The sequence below is a fragment of the Carcharhinus amblyrhynchos genome, chromosome X (genome assembly GCF_965287045.1).
Source record: "Carcharhinus amblyrhynchos chromosome X, sCarAmb.v2.hapA, whole genome shotgun sequence".
Taxonomy (NCBI): domain Eukaryota; kingdom Metazoa; phylum Chordata; class Chondrichthyes; order Carcharhiniformes; family Carcharhinidae; genus Carcharhinus; species Carcharhinus amblyrhynchos.
The window spans coordinates 11,343,479-11,371,054 of record NC_137359.1 but is presented as its reverse complement, the minus strand read 5'-3'; the positions used below and the strand labels follow the sequence as shown (position 1 = coordinate 11,371,054).

Below are 27,576 nucleotides of genomic sequence, written 5' to 3'. Positions count from 1 at the left end.
AATGAAACATTTGAAAAGCCAATTAGATGAACTTTTTGATCTGCTCATATTTGTGGAATGATTTTTGATTCACCATCAGTTTCTCATGGGCAACAAATGTTGGCCTTACTAGTGCCACTTGCATCTCATGAATTATAAAGTCTGAGCCAAAATAACACACTGTCCTGCAGATAACATACAGTCCTAACACACTGAGCTCAAATTATTAACTGGACTTAAAAAGGTTGAGGGCTAATAAATGAAACACCAGTTGATTTTGCAGCTCTTGGGGAGAGGGGACAGGGAGGGAGGATGTGATTCCTCTGTCCATTATTTGCAATAGAATCGTAAACTTTTTTTTTAAATATACAGTTACAATCCTACTACAGAAAAGCACACAAGAAAATCTTCAGGTCAGGTTCCCACACTTTGAGAAGGTTCTTTATTCTGGTAAACAGAGAGTAACCTGCGCTTTGTTAAATTGCAATGAAAGCACATACACAGCTCAAATAATTATCAGCAAAGCTGGGACAAGAGAGAGACTTCCACCCAATGACTGCTGTCTCTCATGTTCCTGTATGGACTTTTCTGATTGTGAGAGAAATCTGTATCCACTTGCCTACTTCAACCAAGTTAAATGCTTTAGACCCAACTTCTGTTTGAACATCTTGTTTATGTCAAAGTCAGGGCGAAACAGTTAAAGGGTGAAATAGCCTGTAAGTAGATTGCTTAAAAAAAGTGGAAAAAGAAGCAAGAATGACATGTAAAGATCCATCAGTGACGGTGTTGGAAGAAAACAGAGAAGTGAGAACAGTTCTGAAATAGATGGGGTAGAGGTGGAAAGTGGATTTGGGGGGGGGGGGGAAGAGAAAAAAAATTAGGCAGAAAAATGAAGGCTATAACTCAATTCCGAGTCCAGGAGCTACAGAATGTCCAGGGAATAATGAAATCATGTTCTGAGTTTTGAACAGAGCTCCACTGGAACCATGTAGATCCAAGGACCATACTGGTAGTGAGAACCGGAAGAGAAATTGCAGAAGGAACAGAATCTGCACTGGTATCCCCAACAAAGGGGATTTCGCAGGAAGCAGTGAATACAATGAATGAAATTCAAGGAGAAAAAGAGGTAAATTACTGTCTCAACTCAGGGGCAGTTGTGGGAGCCTGGACATTACAAACTATAATTAGGCACACGCACTGTTTTCATAAACTATAAAGGTGCAAAATACACCCAAATCAATGACCTCACTGCAAAAACATTCTCCAAAGGCATGCTGATATTATTTTGAATGTGTTCCAGTGCTGAAGCTGTGAGAACAACTTACAGTGGCGTGTCCCTGAAACATGGATACCCAACATCAAAAGAATAAGCCTGGTTCATTTTGATTTTACGGTTCATGCTTAAGTGCAAGAATACAAAGAACTGTTTACAAATCATTGTCAAAGCTCATCCAAAACATTGATCATACTCTCTACTGGAGGAAAGCATGTACTGCAGTAAGCTGCAAATTTCAGCAATCAGTAAACTGAAGGGCTACAGCATATCTGATATCTTAAAAATAGAAATCTTCCTGATTGAAACATAATGATTTGAGAAAACCAGTAGCACAGTCATATTATGGTGCTCAAAAGCTGTGCCACAGCTTCCTGTCCAAAACAGGCAGACACTACTTGAATATGCAGTTGGAGTCCTATGTAGGCTGTCAGATCCCAACTGCAAGTTGAATGTTCAAGTAAGCAAAGCATATCCCAGACATGCTTGTCCCTGTTACACACGGTGCTGAACAGAATGACTAGTCCTTAAAAGGGACTGGTGCAAGCTGCTCAGGAAATAGCAAGCTTTATAGTTGATTTTAGTGGGGCCAAAAGGAGCACTGAGCTTTCAGTTCACCTCCATTCCCATCAGTGCAAAACCTCACATCCCATAACAATGGGCATTTTTAAACCTGTTTGGGCCCATGACAATCCTATTTTCCCAGTTACATTTAATACTTAAAACACAATTTTTATTGATGCATAAAAGATATTTAGATGCCTTTTACCTCTTCCATAGATTCATAGGATCTTCGGCCTAAACTGGTCCATGCCAACCAAAAAGCCCACCTAAGCTAACCCCATTTGCTGGTATTTGGCCCATATCCCTCTAAACCTTTCCTATCCAGGTATCTGTCCTTTTAAATGTTGTCAATGTCCCTGCCCCAACCACTTCCTCCGCCAGCTCATTCCACATAGCTACCAGCTTCTGTGTAAAAAAGTTGCTCTTCAGGTTTCCATTAATTCTTTCCCCTCTTAACTTAAACCTATGAGGTGCTAGTAGGGAATGTTCTGAAAATACCTAACCTCCAATGTAGATTAAAGCCACACCAATAGATTGAGCTTCTGAAATTCCATCCTTAAACATATCCCTAAACATTCTCCCTCCCTTTCCTAAAAGTAACAGCTGAGACTGGGATATAGTTCAATCACTATCACTGTGGCAGTGAACTGATATGGACAGTAGATCTGTAGAAGCTCATATGGACTTGTATCGCTGTTGTGACAATTCTATACAAATTTCTTCAGATCTGGGAGGTTTATCCGGTGTTGTGCAGACCAGTTGCTCTCCAGTAACTCATGCTATTCTTTGCTTGTGACCCTCACGTGATTTCTCCCCAGCAAGAGGCATTATAGTAAAATCCAATCACATCTTTGCAACAAGATGGCTGGTGTCTGTGTGTGTGTGAATGGTGAATGAATGAGAAAGAGAGAGATAACAATAGTGATCAAGAAAGAAGAAACACTGACCTGTTTTTAAACTAACTAACTCGGGGTCGTTGAGGAGAGTCAGCAAATGCTGGCAACTGAACCTGGAGCTTCCTGGAAAAAAAAACAGGGATAATGAAAACTGGAAATACACACAGAACAGGCAGAAACAGACAGCCTTTGTGGGGAGAGGAGACAGATGCAACTTGTTAAGCAATCAGAATTGCTTTATGATTCTGGCATTTTGGGGGTTGATTCGAGAGTATATACATCCAATCCTGAAAGATAGACAGTTACTGAGTCTACCCCAATTCAGATGTCATCAATGGTGTTGAGAGGAGAAAAAAATTCAATACTTGCTTATGTCCAGGTATTGTTCATTACAAATAATATGCATTACACCGAACATTCTATTACATGAGGTAAAGTAGCCTGATGACGTTAACACCTTGAAATGAAGATAGGATGCACACTTATTTATTCCTCTGACAATTTAGACTCAATGTCTGAGACAGAGTGCATCAGGGAAACAAAAATACAACTAATAATTTCGACCTGTGATTTACCTTTCAAATAGAAAATGATTACAAAATGAGTGAATTGATGTTAAGATTATTTAAAGATTCAATTCAATATTGTGCACAGTTTGTGTAACTTTGAAGAAGCCTTTCTCCTATGCTGGGCTCCAACATTCTGGAGAAGAAAGATCTGACAGAGTTTTATGAAACCTGACACGTGTCTTTGTGTTTAGTGTGTCGCTTGGTGCTCTCACCGGTGTTTAAATTTTCCCTCAGCTCCATATCATAATTCGTTGTTGCACCTTCAGGATCTTCTGTAGTCTTTGATTCACTTTCTTGAATGTGCATGCCTGTTTTTGGTTCAGGTGTGATGCTTTCTGCTGCATCGTGCATTTCCTCATCAAATCGATCAGCCATGACTCTTTCAGCTTCTTCAATGAGTTCTGTTGTTGTTTTATTTCCTTCAGGGACCGTCAGTTCCAGTCCACCATCGACTAGCCCCTTCTGACACAGCTCACCATTCTTTTTATCCTCAATCTCACCACTTGTTGATGCTAGCCCTTTATTCTCTTTTCTTCTGTGCTGCTCTTGCTTTGCAAGTACATATTCTTCATCCTGTTCATTTATTTCATCTTCTTTTTCCCTGCCTGTCTTGTCTGAGAGACCAACCTGGTCCTCGCTGTTCACTTTCCCCTCATTGTCTGAGAAAGTCTTCTGCCGTGTCACTATTCTTTTAAACAGTTGTTCTACCATATCAAATGGCCCTTTTTCTCTCTCACCAGTGTTTTGTCCACCTTCATTCTGTGTTTCATTCCCTTCGATGCATGCTTCCCCATCTGTTACAGTTTGCTGTTCTCTCATGTCTAAATGCACCTTTGTTTTATCTGTCTCTTTACTGCCCCTTTGTGATAGATCATCTCCTGTATCTACTTTTTCTTTGATGTTCTCTCCCCCATTTATTCTGCTGTCCTCTCCTTCATTTATTTTATCAATTGATACTTGTAGCTGTTGATCTATTTCTTCATTCTTTATAGGATTTTCATTCTCTAATTCCTCCTCGTCTCTTTGACTCTGAGCTTCAACCACAAACACCTCCTTTCCATGCTCTTCATCCCTGTCCAGCCATATGTCCTGTTTCAGGTTTACAGAATCTCCACCTTCCACAAGGTTTGAAAGAGTTTCCTTCATGCACTGAAACTGTTTGATGATCTCCCCTCTCTGTCTACCATTCTCCAACCATTTATCCTGGGCACTCTCAATTCCACCAACTAATTCCTCGCTATCGCGTCCTATTTCTTCAGCCTCATTACCCAATTCCAACTTGTCGTAACTAATTTCTGAAGCTACCATTTCTCTATTCTTCTCTTTGGTTCCTCCCCATCTGGACTCTTCAGTGGTCATTTTCTGGTCTTGTGTCAAACTCACTTCAACAGCCTCAGTTATATCTCCCCAAACTTCCATTGGTTTTTCTTTTACCGTCCCCAAGTTTTTACCGCCATACATTTCCATCATTATTCCTTTCTCCTCTTCAACTTGCTTTTTTACTTCCCCTTCTACTCTGTTACTCAAACATTCTTCATTGATTTCCTCTCTTGTTCCAGGCTCATTTCCCTCACTTTTCTTATCATTAACTTCCCTTTTCTGTACAGTTTCCCCTGAAGTAATTTCACTTATTTCCAGTATTAGCTTGTTCTGTTCTTTCTCCTTACAGTTCTTATATTCTGTGTCCTTTTTTTCACACCCCAATTCCAACTGTTCTGAAGCTTCACTTCTACAATCTTTCATAACTATATTTGATGTGTCTCTCTCAGTCACATATTGGGGAATGCTGTTCACTTTTTCTACAACTGTTATCTTCTCATTGTCTTCAATCAGACCAGTACATTTCCCCACACGTGTATCAACTGCGCCCTGTTGTGCGTATATGTTCATGCTTCCCTCTTGATAGTTTCCATTGGAGATATCTTCAATTGTTTTCATTTTCTGCAACCTGCTGGATTTAGTTTCAAAGCCACAGTTTGCTGAACATGTCCCCTCTGCATCTTGAATGGTTGCCGCTGAGTCCTGAGGTTTATCCTTGCTCTGCTTCCACACTTTGTCCGATTTCAACTCCATTTCCTTTGCATCCCAATTCCCCTGATATTTGAAGTTGCTCGGAATATCTTTATCCATGTTCTCTGTGGCAGCTGTTTCAGTGTCCTAAGGAAAAACAAAAAAAATTAGTTAACTTGCAATTCAAATTTGAGGTGCAGTGGGAATGGCCAATTGCACATTTGTTTGTATGTGCAAGCAGTCACCTACAGTCCAGTTGGTTACTTGCTCTATTTGGTGGCTAGGAGGTAGATGGTAAGAAGGAGCAAGTTTAATGATTAGTAGACTGTTACTTTGAGGGGCAGTACATTAAAAGAGCGCTTTTCTCACAATTAAATGCAATTGAACATTTGATATTTTTCCTTTGCAATACCTGGGGACAGCTCTGATGTGGGAATGCCGGCGTTGGACTGGCGTAAACACAGTAGAAAGTCTGACAACACCAGGTTTTAGTCCAACCGATTTATTTGATAATACTCACAAGCTTTCGAGGGGACTGCCTCTTCGTCAGGTGCATATATGCTCTGTCTGAGGCCAGAACTCTCCATTCACCTGACGAAGAGGCAGTCCCCTCGAAAGCTTGTGAGTATTACCAAATAAATCGGTTGGACTAAAACCTGGTGTTGTCAGACTTTTTACTGTCACAGCTCTGATGACAGATATGCCAGATAGGGTTTGTGGCATGTGTTGAGGAAAACAACAAGAGGGAAACACCTTTTCCTCACCAATCTGCCTATTGCAGATGCACTGGTCCATGACAGCCCAGGTAGGAGTGACCAGCACAGTCCAAGTGAAGATGAAGTCTAGTCTTCACACTGCACATACCCTTAATTACATTGTCCACGATATGAAGATGCAGGTATTGGGCTGGGGTGGACAAGACGAGAGGTCACACGATGCCGGGTTATTGTTCAACTCATTTATTTGAAATCACAAGCTTTCGGAGCACTGCTTCTCCATCAGGTGAAGGAACAAGGGAAAAAGGCAAAGGAGAATCCAAAGAGCTTCTACAAATACATAAAGGGCAAAAGAGTAATCAGAGAGTAGGGCCTGTTAAGGATCAACAAGGTCATCTATGCGCACGAATCCACAAGAGATGGGTGAGATCCTAAATGAATATTTCTCATCAGTATTTACTGTTGAGAAAGGCATGGCTGTTAAGGAACTTGGGGAAATAAATAGTGATGCCTTGAGGAGTGTACATATTACGGAGGAGGTGCTGGAAGTCTGAAAGTGCATAAATACCCAGGACCTGATAAAACGTATCCCGGGATGTTGTGGGAGGCTAGGGAGGAAATCGAGTCCCGTAGCAGAGATACTTGAATTATCAACAGCTACAGGTGAGGTGCCTGAAAATTGCAGAGTAGCAAATGTTGTGCCTTTATTTAAGAAGGGCTACAGGGAAAAGTCTGGGAACTACAGACTGGTGAGCCTAAAGTCTGTAGTGGGCAAGTTGTCAGAAGGTATTCCGAGAGACAGGATTTACACATATGAGGGGGGCTAGGGATAGTCAGCATGGCTTTGTGAATGGAAAATCATGACTCACCAATTTCAATGAGTTTTTTTGAAAGGGTAACCAAGAAGTTCGATGAGGGCAGTGCATTCGAAGTTGCCTACATAGGCTTTAGCAAGGCCTTTGACAAGGTACTGCATGGTAGGTTGTTGCACAAGGTTAAATCTTACAGGATCCAGGGTGAGGTATCTAAATGGATACAAAATTGGCTTGATGACAGAAGACAGAGGGTGGTTACAGAGGGTTGTTTTTCAATCTGGAGGCCTGTGACCAGTGGTGTGCCTCAGGAAGCGGTTCTGGGCCCACTTATTTGTTATTTATATTGGCCTGTTTCCATGCCGTAAACCTCTATGACCCTATGATTGCACGTGGCACCCAAAAGTTCCAAGAGTGATTTTTCCAAGGTCTGGCCATAGCAGACTGCAAGCTAAACTTTATGAATTCTTACCTGGTTCTTTCTCTCCTCCAACTGCTCCTTCATGCAATTAATCTTCTGCTGCAACAAATGCTTGGCAACTTTCTCCGTCTCCAGTTCCTGTTCATGGAATTGAGAAAACAGCAATCATTCAACAGCTTTGATGTCAAACAGATTCCATTTTTATTTAAAATTTGCTGTCCTTTTGTGATCGGAAAGGAGAAGTTGTATTTCTTTTGTGCATTAAACACTTCAGGTCACACACAGGATAACGTTCATTCGATACTATCCCAATTATGGACTTTAGCACCACCTTCTGCTCCTTACTCCTCCAGTGGCACTGTGGTTAACACTGCTTCCTCACAGCGCCAGGGACTCGGGTTCGATTCCCGGTTTAGGTCACTGTCTGTGTGGAGTTTGCACGTTCTCCCCCTATCTGCATGGGTTTCCTCCAGGTGCTCCTGTTTCCTTCCAGAGTTCAAACAAGTGTAGGTTAGGTGGATTGGCTGTGCTAGATTGCCCTTAGTGTCCCAAGATGTCTAGGTTAGATGGATTAGCCATAGTAAATGTGTGGGGTTACAGGGATAGGATAAGTGAGGGGTCTTGGGTAAGATAGTCTACCAGAGAGTTGGTGCAAATTTGATGGGCCAAATGGCCTCTTCTGCACTGTAGAGATTCTATGAATATCTCGTGCCTATTTGGTGCTGGACTGGAGACAGCTTTCTGATGCAAAATAATAGCATAAAAACACAGTTGATAACTTATTTGCATACTAATGTAATTAATGCTAAAAAGACCTTCAAGCTCAATGGAGAACATGAAAATGAAGCTATATTGTGGGAGGGAAACTTAATAGAGATTCTGGGTTAGGGCTGTAACTTTATTGATGAGTTGTGCTGAAAGGAACGGAAACACCATCCCAGGTTTTTAGCCATTACTGATACCTTCTAAGTATGCTTGGAAACTTTGGAGACAATTTGACTCTACAGAACTGCTTTGAATTGCAAGTAAACGTGATCATACCTTATGTATTTGTGTGTGCTTTCTGTGGAACTCTGCCAGCTCCTCCTCCATGCTCTCTAGAATGTCCCTCAGTCGTTCCACCTCATATACAAGTAAAGTCTTCTCGGTTTCCAAACGGTCGATCGACTGAACTGCGTCCATGTACTTTTCTTCAAGGTCTTCTTGGATGTTCTAAACAAGAGCCAATATAAAATAACTGCATTCCTCTGAGGTTTGTACACACAGAAAAGAATGTGCAGTGGTCAGCTGTCCATATGTACAACATACACAATTTGGTTATGGTTAACATGTGAAAACAATCACTTCTCCCAATGAGGTTAAAAAGTCCCAGTAGATTCCCACAGAGTAACTCATAGGATCCCTATAGTGCAAGAGGGGGCCTTTCAGTCTTTCTAGTCTCCACCAACTTTCCGACAGGGATCTTACCCAGGCCCTATCGATGTACCCCACATATTTACCCCACTAATTTCCCTAACCTGCACATCTTGGGACACTAAGGGACAATTTAGTATGGCCAATCAACCTATCTTAATTGATTTCTGCAAGAGCCTCCCAACAAACAAATGGTGCCAATTAACTCCTCCTTAAAAAGAAAGCCACAGGAATTAAAATTACATACAACTTTAATTCTGTCCATGTAATGATTTGATGCTACTGGTGGGTATCAGAAATGTTCAACCTGAAAGAGCACTGGTCAAGGTTGATGAATGTAGGCTGCAATGACAGAACATCCACCTGGGGTTCTTGTACGACTATCTTTAGGAGCAGGAAGAAATTGCCAAGAGTATAGTCTTACCGGAGGTTACCCACGGTTAACTGATCCTCTAAAATAAACAGGGTAGAGTCATAACAACATTAATGTCCTTGGGAGGAATGGTGAGGTTAATAGCTTTCTGAAGTTTAATATTTCCTGAACATTTATCACTTAAGTCAGCCATTAGAGCAATTACAAGCAACAGATGTTGCTTTTTTTTTAAGCAAAAAAGACATGGAAGAGTAAAACAGGTTTGCATAGACAGCCAACTGTGTAATTAAATGTTCACATCAGTGTTCCCATGCGATGCGCAAGGACTCCAGTGATTCGTAATAATAAGATAGTTTATACATACAAGCTCAAACACCAGGTTTGTAATATGGGAGATTTTCTGAATGATAGCAAATAGAATTAACCGATTAGTCTCTGTCAACGAATCCCAGTCCCAGGATACCTAATATTCTGTCAGCACCAGAGTTCAAGTAGGAATACTCTTACCTGATCAGCAGCTTGTTTTTCCAATAATGCACCTACCTGTGAAATAAATACAGGCAAAGAAACACATTAACATATCTTGGTTCAAAAGCACATCTTGTGAGCACAGCCTATTTCAAAGTAAGTCTATTAATTTGTACAGAGGCTTCTCCCCTGCCATTCACTTCAATTGATTCAACAACTCCTCCTGAAATTTCCATTTTGTTCCAATTGTGACAAGAAGGGCACAGCATTGAAATAAGATTCACCCTTCCCCTGTATATCTGGGATTTCTACCAAAGTCACAGCAAAAGATTGGGAGACCCCTGCAGAAATATGTCTAACAACCCAACAGATTGTGCTGCATCTTTTGCAAAGCTGTTATGCCACAACTTGGCATTTGAGAGGCTACCAAGATATGAAATTATAATATTTTGCAGCACCTCAAGGAGCTATTTGGCTCATCACGCCTCTGCCAGCTCTTTAAAAGAGCTATGCAATTTAGCCTCACACTGCAGATTCTCCCCAACACAAAGTGGAAAAATCAGGAGTAAATAATTTGAAATTTTGATTTATTCAAAACCCAATTCCTTTTCAGAAACATTTGCTTTGTACTTAGTACCACAAAATACGCAGTTAGCACCACCTATAAAAATTAGATCATAACAGAAACCCACTTGTATTTCTGTCTTTTAATATCAACATTAATGCTAATCATTGGGAGCGTCGGAATTATTTAGGGCCATATAAGTATATAAGAGAGTAAATTAATTCAGCACAAAAAGAGGACAATTAGAAATGATAAATGGATAGGAATCTTTGAAAAAGGAAATAAACATAGGGCTATGGGGAAAGGGCCAGGGGAGTGGGACCAACTGGATTGTTCTTCAAAAGAGCCAGCACAGATTTGATGGGCTGAATGGCCATTGTGCTGTACCATTCTATGATTGTTATCACTTTGCTGATTTGATGATGACACAAAGATAAGTGGAAATTTGCTGTTGACACAAAGATGAGTGGAAAAGCAAATTGTGCGGAGGGTGTGGAAAGTCTGCGGAGGGCTCTAGATAGGCTAAGCGAGTGGGCGAGGACCTGGCAGATGGAGTACAATGTTAGCAAGTGTGAGGTTATCCACTTTGGCAAGAATAATAGTAGGAGGGACTACTATTTAAAGGGCGAAAAGCTGCAGCATGCTATGGTGCAGAGGGACCTCAGGGTCCTTGTGCATGAGTCGCAAAAACCCAGCCTGCAGGTGATCAGGAAGGCAAATGGGATGCTGGCCTTTATAGCGAGGGGGATAGAATATAAAAGCAGGGAGGTCTTGCTGCAACTGTACAGGGCACTGGTGAGGCCGCAACTGGAGTACTGTGTGCAGTTTTGGTCGCCGCACTTGCGCAAGGATATTTTGGCCTTGGAAGGAGTGCAGAGGAGGTTCACTAGACTGATACCGGAGATGAGGGGGTTGAACTATGAAGAGAGGCTGAATAGACTGGGTTTGTACTCGTTAGAGTTTAGAAGGATGAGGGGGATCTTATAGAGACGTATAAGATAATGAAGGGGATGGATAGGGTAGAGGTAGAGAGATTCTTCCCGCTCAAAGGACAGCAGGACTAGAGGACACAGCCTCAAGAAGGGGGGGGGGGGGGGGCAGGGCAGTTTAGAACGGAGTCGAGGAGGAACTCCTTCACTCAAAGGGTGGTGAATCTCTGGAATTCTCTGCCCGTTGATGTGGTAGAGGCTACCTCGCTAAATATATTTAAGACACGGGTGGATAGGTTTTTGGTAGGCATGGGAATTAAGGGTTATGGGGAGAAAGCGGGAAAGTGGAACTGAGCCACTTCAGATCAGCCATGATCTTATTGAATGGCGGGGCAGGCTCGAAGGGCTAGATGGCCTACTCCTGCTCCTATTTCTTATGTTCACTTCTCCCAGCAGAGAATAAAGCTAGTCATCTCTTCTCTTTCAGCTGAATTTTAAAGCAGCAACACAGGGAACCAGTAAGAGGACAATCACAGAGGTACCAATGCTGGGCTGGTCATCCTTCCCTGGTCATCTGTGTCTCATTGGTAGCATTCTTGCCTCCAAGTCAGAAGGTTGTGGGTTCAAGTCCCACTTCAGAAGCTTCAGCACATAATGCAGACTACTGAGAGACCATCAAAAGTACCATTTTTTGGATGAGACATCAAACTGAAGCACTGTCTGCTATCTCATGAAAGGAAAAGATGCTATTTACAAAGAACAAAGAACATCCCAGCACGGGAAACAGGCCCTTCGGCCCAACGAGCCTGCACCGCCGCATCTTCCCACACCTACCCTGCCCTGTGTGTATGTGAGTGGAACCCCTAATGTAGCCAGATTCAGGGGAGAATAGTGTCAATTTGGTAAAACCAATCAGCCTAAGAGCACATCTTTGAGGTGTGGGAGGAAACCAGAGCGCCCGGAGGAAACCCACGCAACCACAGGGAGAATGCGCAAACTCCCACAGACACCGGCCCAAATCCATGTATCTGCACAGCTAGCAGTGATAGTCACTGAGCTGTTGTGGCGCCCGTCTACCGGTCCAGGATTAAGCACACACAACGACACGAAGTACTAGGCCACTCCCGGAACCTCCAAGAGCAGCCCACGCACAACCCACCGTGTGCATGCCCCTCGTTTGACAACAAGGTGGACCGACACCTGTGGAATGAAAAGACAAAACGTTAACATGTAATTCTACATTTCCGGTGTCATCCCGAGGCTCTGACCCTATTTAATACCCTCTACTATAACCCTGCATCCTTGTTTCGCTCATGTGTCTATCTAAGTAAACCTTAAACAAGTCCAACGTGCCTGCCTCCACCACCCTACTCGGTTGTGCGTTCCATACCCCCACGACCCTCTTTATTTGAAGGAGGGCAGGGGAGTTCTCCTTGGCCAATACCAATCCCTCAATCAATATCACTAAATTATCGACTTCCTGTGCTTCCCTATAACTGAATTACAACGTTATAGCAGTTCAAAAATGTACTTCATTGGCTGTAATGCACTTTGCAATGTCCTGAATTTATGAAAGACACTATAAATCTAGAACATTTTCTTTTAATAAATTAGGCTGTACTTAGTTACTAACTAAGTTTATCTAAATTCCAATTTGAATATTGAAATGACAATGCTATATATACACACACTGTCTTCCTGTACAGATGCAAATTACAAATTTTGGCTGGAATTCTCCAACCTTGCCTGCAGCTGGGATTCTCCAGTCCCACTGCATTGAGTGAAGTTTTGGCTGAGCACCAAATTCTCCATTCTTGCTGACAGCAATGGCAGAGCAAACAAGATCGGAGAATTCTGGCCTAAATGTTAACTGTATGACCATTTATTCAAGAAAGGAATAGCCCTAACCAAGAAGCAGTTGAATTATCTTTTCAGTTGTGTTTTCCAGAATTCTGAGCTGGTGTCTGCTTGCCCTACATTCTCAGAACTTTCTCCAACAAACTAATCTATTTTCTTTATTTGAATAGAGAATATTGAGAAGAGAGGCAGGTTGCCAAAACTTTTCAATTTGTATTCTTCAGGACAAACAAAAATACCAAATTTCAAACGACCACAACAATTTATACTACAGGAGAAAAGGGTGCTGATTTGTTGACAAATCAACTCCAATTGGTTGAGGCTTTGTCATGGAGAAAGCGAGAGAACTATGGGCTCCCTAAGCTCTTGGGTAATTCAAAAATCGTGCCAGGCTTGAACATGTTCCTTTTGTTTGCAGAAAATGGATCCTTGTGTATGAAAGTATGTCACTTCTAGCAAGTGTGAATGAGCCACATTGTGAGTAGGATTGATGGTCTTAAATCGGTTGTTTACGTAGCTATTAACACACTCAGGATCGTTCAGCATGCGCTGCCCAATTGCATCCAACATTAAATGCTTGCAGAAAAGTGCTGGAAGAACTCAGCAGGCCTGAGAAATAAGAGTTAACGTTTCGAGTCCAGTATGACTCTTCTCATTTAGAATTTGAACTAGGATTGAATATGAAATGTTAATTCTTTTACTCTCCAGAGTTTTCTGTTTTTATTTCAGATTTCCGGCATCTGCAGTATTTTGATTTCATTTTAGTAGACGTTTTGTTCTTTGCAAGCACAGGCTGGTCGAGAACATGCCATTTGATTTGATCAGCCAATTGTTGTGACTTGTGGTTGATGCAAATTCATTTGCGGCATTGCTCAGTTGTGTTAATATTTAACAACTGGAATTATAACAAAGGAGGTAAAGGAAAGTGTTAAATTAAAAGCGGAGGAATTTAGAGTAGCTAAGAGTAGTGGGCGAGAAGAGGATTGGGAGAGGTTTAAATGTCAACAAAGATTGACAAAGAAGTTGATAAAGAAGGGTAGGAGAAACTATGAAGCTGGGCTAGCGCTTAATATAAAAAAGGATAGCAAGAGTTTTTATAAATATATAAAAAGGAAGAGGCTGGCTAGGGTGAACGTTGGTCCTTTAGAGGATGAGAAAGGGGACCTAGTGGTAGGGGATGGGGATATGGCTAAGGTATTGAATAACTTTTTTGTTTTGGTCTTCACGGAGGAGGACGTGAATAATTTGCCGGGTGTTAGTGATGGAAAGGTGGTAGGACTGGAGGGTCTTAATGACATTACTGTTACTAGAGAGGCGGTGCTCGACAGGCTGGAGGGGCTGATTGTGGACAAGTCCCCAGGACCGGATGGAATGCATCCAAGGGTTCTGAAAGAAATGGCGGAGGTGATAGTGGATGCCTTGGTGGTTATTTTCCAGACATCGCTGGATTCCGGGGAAGTGCCGGAGGATTGGAAAACGGCTAATGTTACACCGTTGTTTAAGAAGGGTGCCAGGCAAAAGGCGGGGAATTATAGGCCGGTTAGTTTAACGTCTGTGGTAGGTAAAATGTTAGAATCCGTCATTAAGGAGGAAATTGCGAGGCATCTTGAAGGGAACTGCTTGATAGAGCAGACGCAGCACAGTTTCATTAAAGGGAAGTCATGTCTGACAAATTTACTGGAGTTCTATGAGGATGTGTCTAGGGCAGTGGATAGAGGAGAGCCGGTGGATGTGGTCTTTCTGGATTTTCAGAAGGCGTTTGACAAAGTACCTCACAAGAGGTTATTGCAGAAGGTCGAGGGACATGGAGTTGGGGGTAGGGTGTTAGCGTGGATAGAGGATTGGTTGTCAAATAGGAGGCAGAGAGTGGGGGTCAACGGGTGCTATTCGGATTGGCGGATGGTGACTAGTGGAGTGCCCCAGGGGTCGGTGCTGGGGCTTCAGCTTTTTACCATTTATATAGATGATCTGGAGGAGGGAACCGAGTGTAGGGTGTCGAAATTTGCTGATGACACCAAGATTGGGGGAACGGCAAATTGTGTGGAGGGTGTGGAGAGTCTGCAGAAGGATCTAGATAGGCTGGGCGAATGGGCCAGGAAATGGCAAATGGAATTTAATGTTGGCAAGTGTGAGGTGGTCCACTTTGGTAGGAATAATGGTAGGAAGGACTATTACTTACGTGGCAAAAAACTGCAGCAGGCGACGGTGCAGAGGGACCTCGGGGTCCTTGTGCATGAGTCGCAAAAACCCAGCTTGCAGGTGCAGCAGGTGGTCAGGAAGGCGAATGGGATGCTGGCCTTCATAGCGAGGGGGATTGAATATAAAAGTAGGGAGGTCTTGCTGCAGCTGTATAGGGCATTGGTGAGGCCGCAGCTGGAGTACTGTGTGCAGTTTTGGGCGCCGCACCTGCGCAAAGATGTTTTGGCCTTGGAGGGAGTGCAGAGGTTTACTAGGCTGATACCAGAGTTGAGCTATGAGGAGAGGCTGAATAAACTAGGCTTGTACTCGTTAGAGTTTAGAAGAATGAGGGGAGATCTCATTGAGATGTATAAGATGATGAATGGGATGGATAAGACAGAGGTGGAGAGAGTCTTCCCGCTCAAAAAAGACAGTAGGACTCGGGGGCACAGCCTCAAGATAAAGGGGGGTCGGTTTAGAACGGAGTTGAGGAAGAACTTCTTCACTCAAAGGGTGGTGAATCTCTGGAATTCTCTGCCCGTTGAGGTGGTGGAGGCTGCCTCGCTAAATATTTTTAAGACGCGGGTTGATGGGTTTTTGATAAGAGAGGGGATTAAGGGTTATGGGGAGAGGGCGGGAAAGTGGAACTGAGCCACGACAGATCAGCCATGATCTTATTGAATGGCGGGGCAGGCTCGAAGGGCTAGATGGCCTACTCCTGCTCCTATTTCTTACGTTCTTATGTTCTTATATTCCTTCTCAATCTTGCTTTTGAACACCAATCTGTCTGCATAACACAAATGGCATGGAATTTGTCTTGGAATCGATAAATGCTAAATTATTAATATGTTACACACATCAGTTAACTACTGTGCTGGTTTAACTGACAGAAATTAGTGCTAGGCAGTGAGACACTTTCCACTTTTGTGCCCAATGGCAGCATTGTGTTTGACTGTAAAAGCATCCATGCCAATGCGAGAAATGCTAGCAAAGGACTGTTTCCACATCCTGTGTCTCAATCCAAAGATTTATTTTTCATGAGATGGTTTTGTTTTATTATTGTCCGTGTCACTTGTCCCAACAGGAATTAGTTTATCATCACATCAACTATTTACTTTGACAGAAACATCCTGTGCTGCTATGGACAAAGACTTGTGTTCTGATCTTAAGCTTTACCTCTTGCTGCTGTCGCACCAGTTTCTTCACACAAGCCTCTTTGGCCTCAGCAAATGAAGCTTTCCTGGCATTGAGCTTCGCATCTGCCTGGAGGAGAAACAGAAATGGAGTGAATCACCTCATGTGCCTCAGTGAACAAAATCAAGAGCAGAAACATTTAAGAGATTGGTCAATCTTGGTATCAGCACAAGCAACAACAAGCCGCCAGCTTATCAGCAAGAACTTCTGGGCTACCCAAAATAAAAGTTCCACCAAAAGCAACACTATTTAATTTGAATGCATCTTCCCACCTTCAGATTAGTTCTCACATGGGTCAGCATAAGTCCATGTTCAGTTGTATCGGACAAGTTTGCTGTTGGGTAAAACAGAGTTTCATTTTTTTTCCTGCTGCTTGATGCTTTGCCAACGAGATGCATAAACAGCTCTACTGAGAATATATGAAACTCGTCCTCTCTCCCTTTACAGGTCCCTTGTTAACAGCACACTTTATTCTTCAACCATTGTATGTCTTGACTGCACAATTGGCATCAAGCTTCGTTCAAACTGGCTGGCTGTTAACTAGCTATTTAAGTGTGGGATTAATTCATCCTTTCCCCTTTCTGGTGGTGAAGATAATCAAACTGAGATTTGTGTAAGGTGTCCTACCGAGTAAAAATAGTATTTTTAATGTACACAACCCTTGTTGAAATTTGGTAGGTCCTGTTCTGCGTTATATGCCTAGTACACAGAGTGCTTATTAGGAACAATGTGAAAACAGTACTCAGCCTGTCAAGTACTTTTCCTTAAAAAGATTTAAACCATGTGTTGGTTATGGGTAGCCATGGCATTTACATCCCCACAAGTATACATCCCACCCACACCCTTCAGTTCTTGATACTCTATTCTCTACATTATTTTATTCAATAAATTCACTTCTTCTGCTTGTATAACCTCAGCAGATCAATCTTACTAACTTTTGAGACTGCTAACCTATATTTGCCTGGAAGATACGCAGATCATTTAATGCAGTTAAATAATGTCACATTTCTGTGGTGCAGCCAATCTTTTCAACATTACTGATGTTTTGAAAACAGGGGCAAAGCTCTTGAAACCATTTTTCCTCTTGCAAAACTTATTTTAAAAGTGGCTCAGTTCTTTTGTCCATTTCCTTATTGTTCAGAATCTGTCTGCACAAAACAACAAACTACTTCAGCATGACTTGGAATTGATCAATGTCAAATTATTATTAAACCACTGCTTCTTTAATTAGCTGTTGGATCAGTGAAGTTTGGGCTGGGCAATTGGACACTTCCACATTTTGTTCCCAGTGTCATCATGTATCTGACTGTAACAGTGTTTACGCTAATACAGGAAGACCCAGCGAGGAACTGTTCCAACACACTGACTTAACCCTAAATTAGGTATTCTCATGAGACAAAGTTTAGGATTGACTCTCTGGGAAAGTCAGTTAAGCCAAAAACTGCATCCTCTCAGTAATCCTAGCAGAAGGAGGGAATATCAGTCACAGCGAGTTCTAACTCCATTAATGCTATGACACAATGACAGTGTGCTGTCAGGGTGTCCAATACTATCCCTCCATTGCAATCTGCCTTTCTGACAAGCATTTTATGCAAATTCAGCCTATTTGTATAGGACTCTTGCCTTCGAGTCAGGAGCTGAAACCCCATTGCCGAGAGAGTTTGTCAGTGAAAGATGACCACCAGCTGAAAACATTAAACCAATGCTACTCCTACCTGGTCCAAATAGATATTAAAAAAATCCCAAAACAATATTTAACAAAGACAAAACAGGGAGTTCTCTCAACGTCCTGGCCAACATTCAATCCTTAGTCAAATCATGCCCAAAAGATTAAGTATACATTTATCTCACTGCATGCTTACTTGACGCTTACCAAACTTCAAAGTAATTCATTGCATGTGAAGACATGAAATGCAAAACATAAATGAACATTCTTTCTGGCGTACACTGGGAGGTAATGGTGTAGTGGTATCGTCATTAATCTAGCAACCCAAAGACCCAGGGTAATGTTAAGGGGACCCGGGTTCAAATTCTACCACAGCAGACATTGAAATTTGAATCCAATAAAGATTACTAATATCCTTTAGGACAGGAAATCTGCCGCCCTTACCTGATCTGGCCTACATGCGACTCCAGACCCATGACAATGTGGTTGACTCCTAACTGTCCCCTGAAATGGCTTAGCAAGCCACTCAATTCAAGAGCAGTTAGGGATGGACAACAAATGGATTTGCTAATGACACCCACATGAAAGAATAAAAAAGATCCTCATCTAGAGCACTGCTTAACCTTTTTCTTGTCCGGGGACGTAAATAAACAGTGGACCTTTTTGGATTGGAGAAGGGCTGGTATTTCCTCTACTATCTCACAAATAAGAGAAAAGACTTACATTTATATAGGGCCTTTCACATCTTTTTTGTGATATTGATTGAGGAATAAATATCGGCCAGGATAGACACTGGGGAGAACTCCTCTGCTCTTCTTCAAGGGCAGCATGGTGGCACAGTGGTTACCACTGCTGCTTCACAGTGCCAGGGTCCCGGGCCAGCTTGGGTCATTGTCTGTGTGGAGTTTGCACCTTCTCCCCATGTCTGCGTAGGTGCTCCGGTTTCCTCCCACATCTGAATGACGTGCTGGTTAGGTGCATTGACCCAAACAGGTACCACACCGTGGTGACTAGGGGAATTTCACAGTAACTTCATTGCAGTGTTAATGAAAGCCTCACTTGTGACTAAATAAACTTTGGATCTAGAAGTATAAAAAAAAACTCCAAGTCCCACTTTTCATTCTTTTGCGAATTACAATAAGTCCGTGACCTTTGGATACCAACCAACTGTTTCTCCTTTTCACTATATCAAGACAGTACATGATTTGAGTGCTATCAAATCTCCTCTTTACTTTCTCTGCTTCAAGAAGAACAATCTCAAGTCTCTCGACATAGCTAACATTCCTCAGTCCCGATACCATTCTAGCAAATCTCCTCTGCACCCTCTCCAAGGTTTTGACATTCTCCTTAAAATACAGTGCCAAAAATTGGACTTCAGCTAGGGCCTAACCAGTGATAACTTTTTGTTTCATTCTATCCCTAGAAATAAAGCCATTCACCCCAAGAGCTTCTCGTGAAACTGCCTTTTCAACTTATCCTGCCATCTTCAAAAGATTTATGTGCAACACCCCCAGGTCTCAGTTCTCTCATCCCCTTTGAACTTGCACCTACAAAATAATGAATTACAGATTAAATCCACTATAAGCTTTTGTTTTATAAACAAATAACCTGCATAACAAATGACAGATACTCAAAGTACAATATAAATATATTAAGCGCAATTAAGATAATCAAACCAAGTTAAATTACCCTCAAGTGTCCATTTAAATGAACAAGTTCTTGATTCCATGAATTCCATCTCTCAGTACTTCAGTTTAAAAAAGTTTAAACTGAAGAGCTTCACAATTTGTTTTGACCAGTTTTCGCAAAAAGTCCTTGCTGCCTCAAAACTCTGACACCGAACTCTTACAATTCAAAAAAAACCAGCATTGTGGAGTATTAAATAGTTTATTCTTTCCCTAAAGAAATACCTCACTTAAAAGTGATTAAAAATACAAGGCAAACCACAAAATACACAACCTAATTTTCAGAAATTCAATGGCAATATGAACACTATGATATATACACAAGAAATCATAACTGGAACAATTTGCATTTATACAGCACTTTTAACAGAGAAGAGCACCCCAAATTACTTCAGAGGTCCAGACAATTCAAGGAGCAATCTGTAAATTAAAATCAGAAAATGAATCTAATATCAAATATACCACTTAATTATTAATAAAAGGCGATTAAAAAAGAGTCCAGACTTGATCACACCAACTGAGGACAAAGGAAACTTAATCAGTGCCAAGTTCCATCAACACTGCTTAAAGGTCCAAAATGACAACGCACCTCCCAACTAGTGAACTGACTAATTAAATCAAGATGAGGTCATCAGTTTTGCATAATTTATATGGGCTGGAATATAATAAAGAAAGGGATGACAAACTGTCTGGCTGACTCAAAAACTTGTGCACGGGATTGCTGAGTTACGTGTGTGTTTGAAGGTGGAGGGAAAAACAGAACAATCAGGGTTCAGGCTGTAAAAGTGGAATCATGTTGAGAGTTTTACAGCTCGGTCCACTTTACATTATATTCTGAGATGACCATAGGCTGCCTGGCGGAACTGTTTCAGAGCAACTTGTTTTTCTGCTTCTTTTATCCCTCTCCTTTCAATTCTCTCCATGAAGTGCTGAAGTCTGCTGGATATTCTTCCAAATATCCCTGCAGTGCTCTGGTTTTTCACCCAAGATGCTATTCTTCACGCCTGAACCTAGGATGTCAATGGGCGCTACTTAACTCTTGAGAGGTCTCCAGGTCAAGCTCAATTCTATTTACACTCAAAATCTACATGCAAATACTTCCAATAGTGGTCACTGAATGGCAATCAAGCAGGAACCTTGCCTGAATTCACTTCTAACACAGGAACCATTTGCAGTAGCCAGACACACTGCTGTCCAAGCTTAGCTTACCTGTCTAGCACAACACAAAACAAAATCAGGTCCTTTCTGATTTGTTGGGCTCAATAACACACCACAGGTTGCAATTACGCATTGCACCATCATATAGAAGTAACATTGATGCCTTAAATGGTGGTCACATATTGTCTTGGAGTTCTTTTGGATTATCCTGATGTAAGTCTAACAGTCTCCTTTGATGAATTCCTTCCCTCACCTTTATAATAAATTGCAGGAAAATATAGTCAAAGAAAACTTATGTGACTTTTTGTTCCAGTGAATAATCAAGGCATTTTCTTGAGAAGGAGAAACTGCAATCTGAATTCAATTTCATGAAGCCCAAAAGAGTTACATGACCTGTCACAAATTCAAACTGCGAGAAGTGAAAAGCAAACAATCACACATCTCAAATGTGGACATGCCATAGCTTGCTGACTTGCAATGGTCAGTGTGATACACATGCAAAAGGAGGAACAGCACACCACTGAAAACTCACAAATATAATTACATCTGAGCTCCCCCTAGCTCAGCTGGTAGAGCAGAGGACTGTAGATGATTCAAACTGACATCCTGAAGTCACTGGTTCAATTCTGGCTCGAAGGAAGTCCAAAGTTCACTTTTTTCTCCGTGTCTGGCTGCCATGGGTCATCAGCAGCTTTACTGGTCTCACCCCAGGAAATTCAGCTAGGGCTCCCGCTCATGCCGTGTGTGTGCGAACCGACACGGCCTGATCCAGAAATACGGCCTCAACATGTGCTGTCTGTGCTTCAGACAGTACGCTAAATACGTCAGCTTCATTAAGCTGGACTAAATTACAAAAGGAGTAGGGATGCATTCTAATGCAGTACGAAATAAAAAGCAGTATTCATTGAACAACTTTTACAGTCTTCACCTGAAAGAAGCAAACTTGTGATGCTCCAGTATTGTAAATAAAATTTTCAATACTGGCAGCACGGTAGCACAGTGGTTTGCACTGCTGCTTCACAGCTCCAGGGACCTGGGTTCGATTCCCGGCTTGGGTCACTATCTGTGTGGAGTTTGCACATTCTCCTCGTGTCTGCGTGGGTTTCCTCCAGGTGCTCCAGTTTCCTCCCACACTCCAAAGACATGGGGATTAGGTTGATTGACCATGCTAAAAAAAAAAGTTGCCCCTTAGGTTGTGAGATATGTAGGTTAGAGGGATTAGTAAGTAAAATATGTAGGGATGTAGGGCTAGGGCCTGGGTGGGATTGTGGTCGGTGCAGACTCGATGGGCCGCATGGCCTCCTTCTGCACCGTAGGGTTTCTCTGAATTTCTATGAACTTACTAAAATGGTACACAGTGTTTGTGAACAATTGTGCGTTTGGGGTATTTTCACAAGCTTGTGTTAGAGGAGAATGCTATGTAGAAATACGATACCTTGGTATTCCAGCACACTCAAGCAATGACTTGTCACAACATCCAGAGATCTGATATTTCCTTCTATCCCTTTTTCTAATTCTATCAATATACATGCTTGTCCTGTATTTTTCAGATCTGAAGAAGGGTACAAATCAGAAATGGCACCCATTTGTCCTCTCCACAGATGCTGACTGACTTGAGTTTTCAGCCTTTTCTGGTTTAACTTATGCAATAAAAAAAAAACAGGGTTTGGATTTGCATGTGCAATTCTTGACAATACAAAGTTATGATCTCACCACATACATTACAGATTAGCACTAAATGAAGGCTAAGCACTCCTGCACAAGGAAGGAAGGAAGGAAAGGTCATGAGCCATGTTCGCCATCAAGAGATGTGCAAGAAAGACATGGGCAGAGGCTCTTATCTCTGTGTGTTGCAAATATTCAGCATCATAATATTTGTGCAGCTTGCAGGAGCAGACAATCATTAACTTTTGCTTTTTTGTTGTCAGTATCAAGACGAACAGACACCCTGTTACCCCTCATTATCCAGTATATTGGCTTGAAAATCCTTAGCTTAGTCTCCAAATCCCTCCATTTTATCTCATTTGCTTGCTTTGAGACTGCTGGGTTCAGGTGAACAAATTTCAGATTGCAGAGGTAATTTAAACATCTCTTCACTATCAAGAGGTCGCTCCAAATTTGACGGCAGCTGCTCTGAATGTGCACTCACATTCTTTATGTGGGGACACCAGATCTCACTGGTATCATTACTTCTCCCAATTTCTCTCCAACTTCTTCCATTTTCTAGGAGGCTCCTCTCTTCTCAGTTACAGGACAAAAAGCATCAAGAATCCACAAGGATGATACTGGGACTGCTAATGGGGGGAAAACACTATCCCAGAGAATTGAAAAGAAACTTTGACGCTCCCAGAGTGAAATTTCTTAACTGAAATTCAACAGGGATTAGTCACATGGGTCAAGGCCATTGTGGGACAAAAACAGTGCAACAAAAAAAAAGGATGGTATGGTCATAATTGGATTCCCACTTCTCCTTCAAAGTAACCTGGGGATCATATGCACTGCTAATTTATGGATTGAACTTGGAGTCATTTTAGTATAGCATTTAATACTGTACTGTTAACTCCATAATTATGGCACATGCAGTTCTACTGCCTTTGAGCAGCCTTCAATAAAGAAAATAAATTCATCTTTCTTAATAAGGTGTCAGCTGTGGCTCAGTTGGTCGCACTCTCACCTTTAAAGTCCCACACTAGAGCCTTAAGTCGGCTGACAACGCAGGGAGTGCTGCATTATCAGAGGTGCTGCCTTTGGGATGAAATGTTAAATTGAAACCCATCTGCCCTTTCAGATAGATTTCATTATGTTATACTGAAGAAGAGCAGGGGAGTCTGGGCAATAAATAATCCTGGGATAAATATCCTTCAAACAACATCAGAAGAACAGATGATCTGGTCTCTTACCCATTGCCATTTTTATGGTGGTTAAATTTGCCGACAATGTCAAGATAAGTAGGAAAATGACTTGTCAAGAGGAGGCAGAGAGTCTGCAAAAAGGATCAAGACAGATTGAGTGGGTAAAAATTTGGCAGATAGAGTATAGTATGGGTCAATGTGAACTTGACTGCTGGCAGGAAGAATAGAAAAACAGTATGCTATTAAAATGGAGAGATTACAGAACGATCTGGGTGTCCTGGTACATGAATCACAAAATGTTAGTTTGCAGGTACAGCAAATGGAATGTTGGTCTTTATCGCAAAGGGAATGGAATATAAAAGTAGGGAAATTTTATTTCAGCTGTCCAGGGCTTGGCGAGATCACATCTGGAATACTGTGTACAGTTTTGGTGTCCTTATTTGGAAAAGGATAAATTGTATTTGAATCAGTTCAGCGAAGTTTCACCCCACTCATTCCTGGGAGGAGAAACTTTTTAACCGAAAGAGTAACAGGCGTGTAGAATTACTTTTCCCCAGAAAGTAGTGGAGGCTGGGTCATAGACAGCTTTTTGTTAGGCAAGGAAGTCAAGAATTGTGGGTGGGGAGAGGAAGTGGAGCTGAAAACACAGCCAGTGGCACTGCTGCCTCACAGTGTCAGGGACCCAGGTTCAATTCTGGCCCTGGGTCACTGCCTGTGTGGAGTTTGCACATTCTCCCCGTGTCTGCATGGGTTTCTTCCGGGTGCTCCAGTTTCCTCCAATAGTCCAAAGATGCTAAATTCTCCCTCAGTATACCCAAACAAGTGCCGGAATGTGACGACTAGGGGATTTTCACAATAACTTCATTGCAGTGTTAATGTAAGCCTACTAATAAATAAATTTAAAAACTTTAAATTGATGCAGCACTCTCAAAGGGCCAGAAGGCCCACTTCTGCTCTGATGCCATTTGTGGGACCTTCCTCTGCTCAAATTGGTTCCTGTGTTTCCTACATTACAACAGTGACTACACTTCAAAAGCACTACTGATGTGCTTTGAGATGTCCTGTGGTCATATAAACGCAAGTTTTCATTTCTTTCAGTTCTCTGCTCCCATGTAAATAATACAGATCCTCCCCACATTTCTTAGTTTAGAGAGGATTGGATGAGGGTTCATCCATGTGATAGGCAAAAGCCCTGGGGATACTTGGACAGTTTCAGCATCAAATACTACCTGTTGAGGCTTAGCAACAGCAGAGCTGAAAAATTCAAGTATGCTGAAGGAGAAGTTACCTGCCAGTCGGGTAAAGTGAAGGAAATAAAGCAGCTCTGAGCATCATCTAGGTTTACGTTTCAGTCAGTAAGCTTTCCCGATTTATTGCTCAGCTTTCCCAAACATATCTGGGTCACTACAGCTTGTTACAACTCTCCCCTACCTCATGGGCTAACTTCTCATCTATACCACTTTATTTCTTTGTTTCTGGTACTGATGATCCAAGTTGTATTCCAAGCCCCCTTTACAATTGTTCTACAGCTGCAATATGCACTTATACATTCAAACCTTTTAGTGTACATGGTAGAGAATACACAGTGCGTTGCTAAAATAAAAAAAAAACTTTACTGGGTAGCTTGGTCTGTGGACGACCACGGGAATTGATTCCAGCAAATGATGTTGTGTGTACACTTGGTTTAAAGATTAACTAGCAGTTCTGGGTGAGTAACAAAAGTGTTTTGTTTTTAAACGAAAAGTCAAACACTTAACCCCTAGGCAACTGCAGGAATTCAGTAATCAGGAAGGCCAGTTCTGCCCATGTTAGGATGTCCAGCCAGGAAGACCCTACAAGACTGACATTGATACAATGAACCAAGTGACTTCTTTCTGTGTCATAAACCTTCTATGATTCTAAATCTTCCACTGTCGTGACCAACTGTTTCTTAAATGATTCCAGAATTTTTTGCCTCCAACCATACCAGAATAATGGAGATTGGATACTGAAAAAACAGACCCCAAAAGGAGTAAGACCAATCATTTAAAAGTCAAGTACTGCCTTTTGTGAATACTACATCACAATTAGTTGATGATACTGATCTGGAGGCCATTCCACGCATCCACGTGTGCATGAAGAACACCTAGATATCATTTTTAAAACTTCTATTAAATCTATTGACCTTTGCTGCTCCAATGGAAATAGAATATTGAAGTACAGAGCCAAAGCTGTAGTACACAAGTCCGAGAAAGTCATTACCTTACTGTACAGAGCTCTTGTCAGACTACACTTGGAATTGTATGTTCAGATCTGGTCACCGGGAAGCAAGGGAGTCACTGAAACAATGTTGATTTTTATTATCAAGAGTCTGGATTATGAGGTAAAGAATTGGGTTTCAATCTGGAAAAAAGACATCTGGAGGCTGATCTTACAGTCAGACAAGGGGTCCAACTATTTAAAGGTCTGACCAGAGTTCTGTACAGTTCAGTTATCACTTCCTCGGACTTATGTTCTATAGTTTTGGCTTTATACTTCAATATTCTATTTCTAATGGAGTAGAAAAGGCCAATAGATGTAATAGAAGTTGTTTAAATGATGATGTGTTGAAAGAGAAATGGTTATTTCCTCTTATTGTGGATTCGGTGACTGGGCTCATCAATTTAAATTTGCCGTTGAGGAGCAGAGCGATTTGGAAAACAGCCTTAACTCAAAAGAATTGTTAGACCATTAAAATTTTGCTACAGGAAGTGGCTGAGACAGAGACCATTGTACCTTCTAATAGAAAACTGAATAAATTTTTGAAGCAGCGCAGTGGGATTAGTTTGGAATTGCTCTAGGAAAGAGACAGCATAGATATAGTAGGCCAAATAGACTCTCTATGCTGTAAACTTACATGGACCCTGAGTAAGTGGAACCGTGAAATATCAAGTCCCAGCTCTGTATTCAGTTTAGTGATTTCAGCCAGGAGGTTACAATTTGCTTCCATGCCTGTAGACCAGGGAGGGATAAATCAAGGTAGCCATAACACTTGATTGCCATTCAGACCCCGTTAGGAGGGTGGTTTCCCTTGTCAGAGAGACTAGAATTAGGGGACACCGTTTAAAAAAAATAGGCCTCTCCCATTTAAGACAGAGACGAGACGATTTTTTTTTCCTCTCAGAGGGTTGTGAATCTTTGGAACTCTCCTCCCCAGAGAACAGTAGAGGCAGGGTCTTTGAATGTTTGCAAGCCAGAAGTAGATTTTTGACTAACAAAGGAATCAAAGGTTATTAGGGGTAGGTGGTGATGTGGAGTTGAAACCACACTCAGATTGGCCAAGGTCCTATTGAATGGCAGAGCAGGCTCAAGGGGCTGAGTGGCCTGCTCATCGTAATTCATATACAAGTATATTTCCAGACTTTGCTGTAATACTCCTGGCAAGGTAAATTATCAACACAGTGGAAGGCAATGCCTTCAGACATTATTTTCTTTTAAAAGTCAACATGCCTTTCAAGAGCAGAGATAATTGTATTGTCCAGGAAATTAAATGAATTAGATGGGGTTCAACAGAGGTTTGGGAATGAATAAAGGCCTTTAGGTGTGGCAATGACTGAAAGAAACTATTCAGGAAGTCATGTCAGACCCAGAGTCCTGTGTAAGCATCATGTTTATGAAATCATTCCTTCTATATAACTAGGGGTCTGATGCTATCCCAATTTATGGCATGTAACGCAGGAGTTATGAAACCTGGTTCCTTTTTATTGATTAGTTTGGGGGCGACCTCATCTGGTACAGTTCGATTCCAGCATGATCTAATTGAGGGATTCATCATAAGAACCATTTATTTAAAGAAAAATCAAATGCGTTATTAATTAATCACAATACTTAAACTACAAACAAACTGCGTCTCTTGCCTCTTTAATCATCATCATCATGCTTTCATCCTCGGACACTTCTCTCGACAGGAACCTTCTCCGGGAATTGGCCGGGGTCCCCATCACTCCGCCTTTTAATGAAGCCTCTTGTTTTCTTTTGGG

The 27,576-nt window shown here is 41.8% G+C and overlaps 1 protein-coding gene and 1 pseudogene across 1 annotated transcript; one reads left to right on the top strand and one right to left on the bottom strand.

Annotated features, from left to right (window-relative positions):
- Window positions 1–404: 404 nt before the first annotated feature.
- Window positions 405–27,561, bottom strand: LOC145362018 (uncharacterized). The gene is made up of 6 exons (XM_080218042.1): window positions 27,454–27,561; window positions 16,200–16,286; window positions 9,534–9,569; window positions 8,282–8,452; window positions 7,292–7,378; window positions 405–5,438 (listed from the first exon to the last, which is right to left on the bottom strand). Exons 1-6 carry the CDS (start codon window positions 27,535–27,537, stop codon window positions 3,441–3,443), a joined length of 2,463 nt encoding a protein of 820 aa, XP_080074168.1. The 5' UTR covers window positions 27,538–27,561; the 3' UTR covers window positions 405–3,440.
- Window positions 21,403–21,573, top strand: LOC145361972 (small ribosomal subunit protein uS14 pseudogene; annotated as a pseudogene).
- Window positions 27,562–27,576: the final 15 nt, after the last annotated feature.

What these genes read in the sequence shown, in the direction of transcription:
- LOC145362018 (XM_080218042.1), bottom strand. Translation starts at nt 27,537, where the DNA reads ATGGGGACCCCGGCCAATTCCCGGAGAAGGTTCCTGTCGAGAGAAGTG. An exon ending in AAAAACAAGCTGCTGATCAG is followed by an intron (nt 8,453 to 9,533) that starts GTAAGAGTATTC and finishes GCTCTTGTTTAG; the next exon opens with AACATCCAAGAAGACCTTGA. An exon ending in AGCACACACAAATACATAAG is followed by an intron (nt 7,379 to 8,281) that starts GTATGATCACGT and finishes TTCCATGAACAG; the next exon opens with GAACTGGAGACGGAGAAAGT.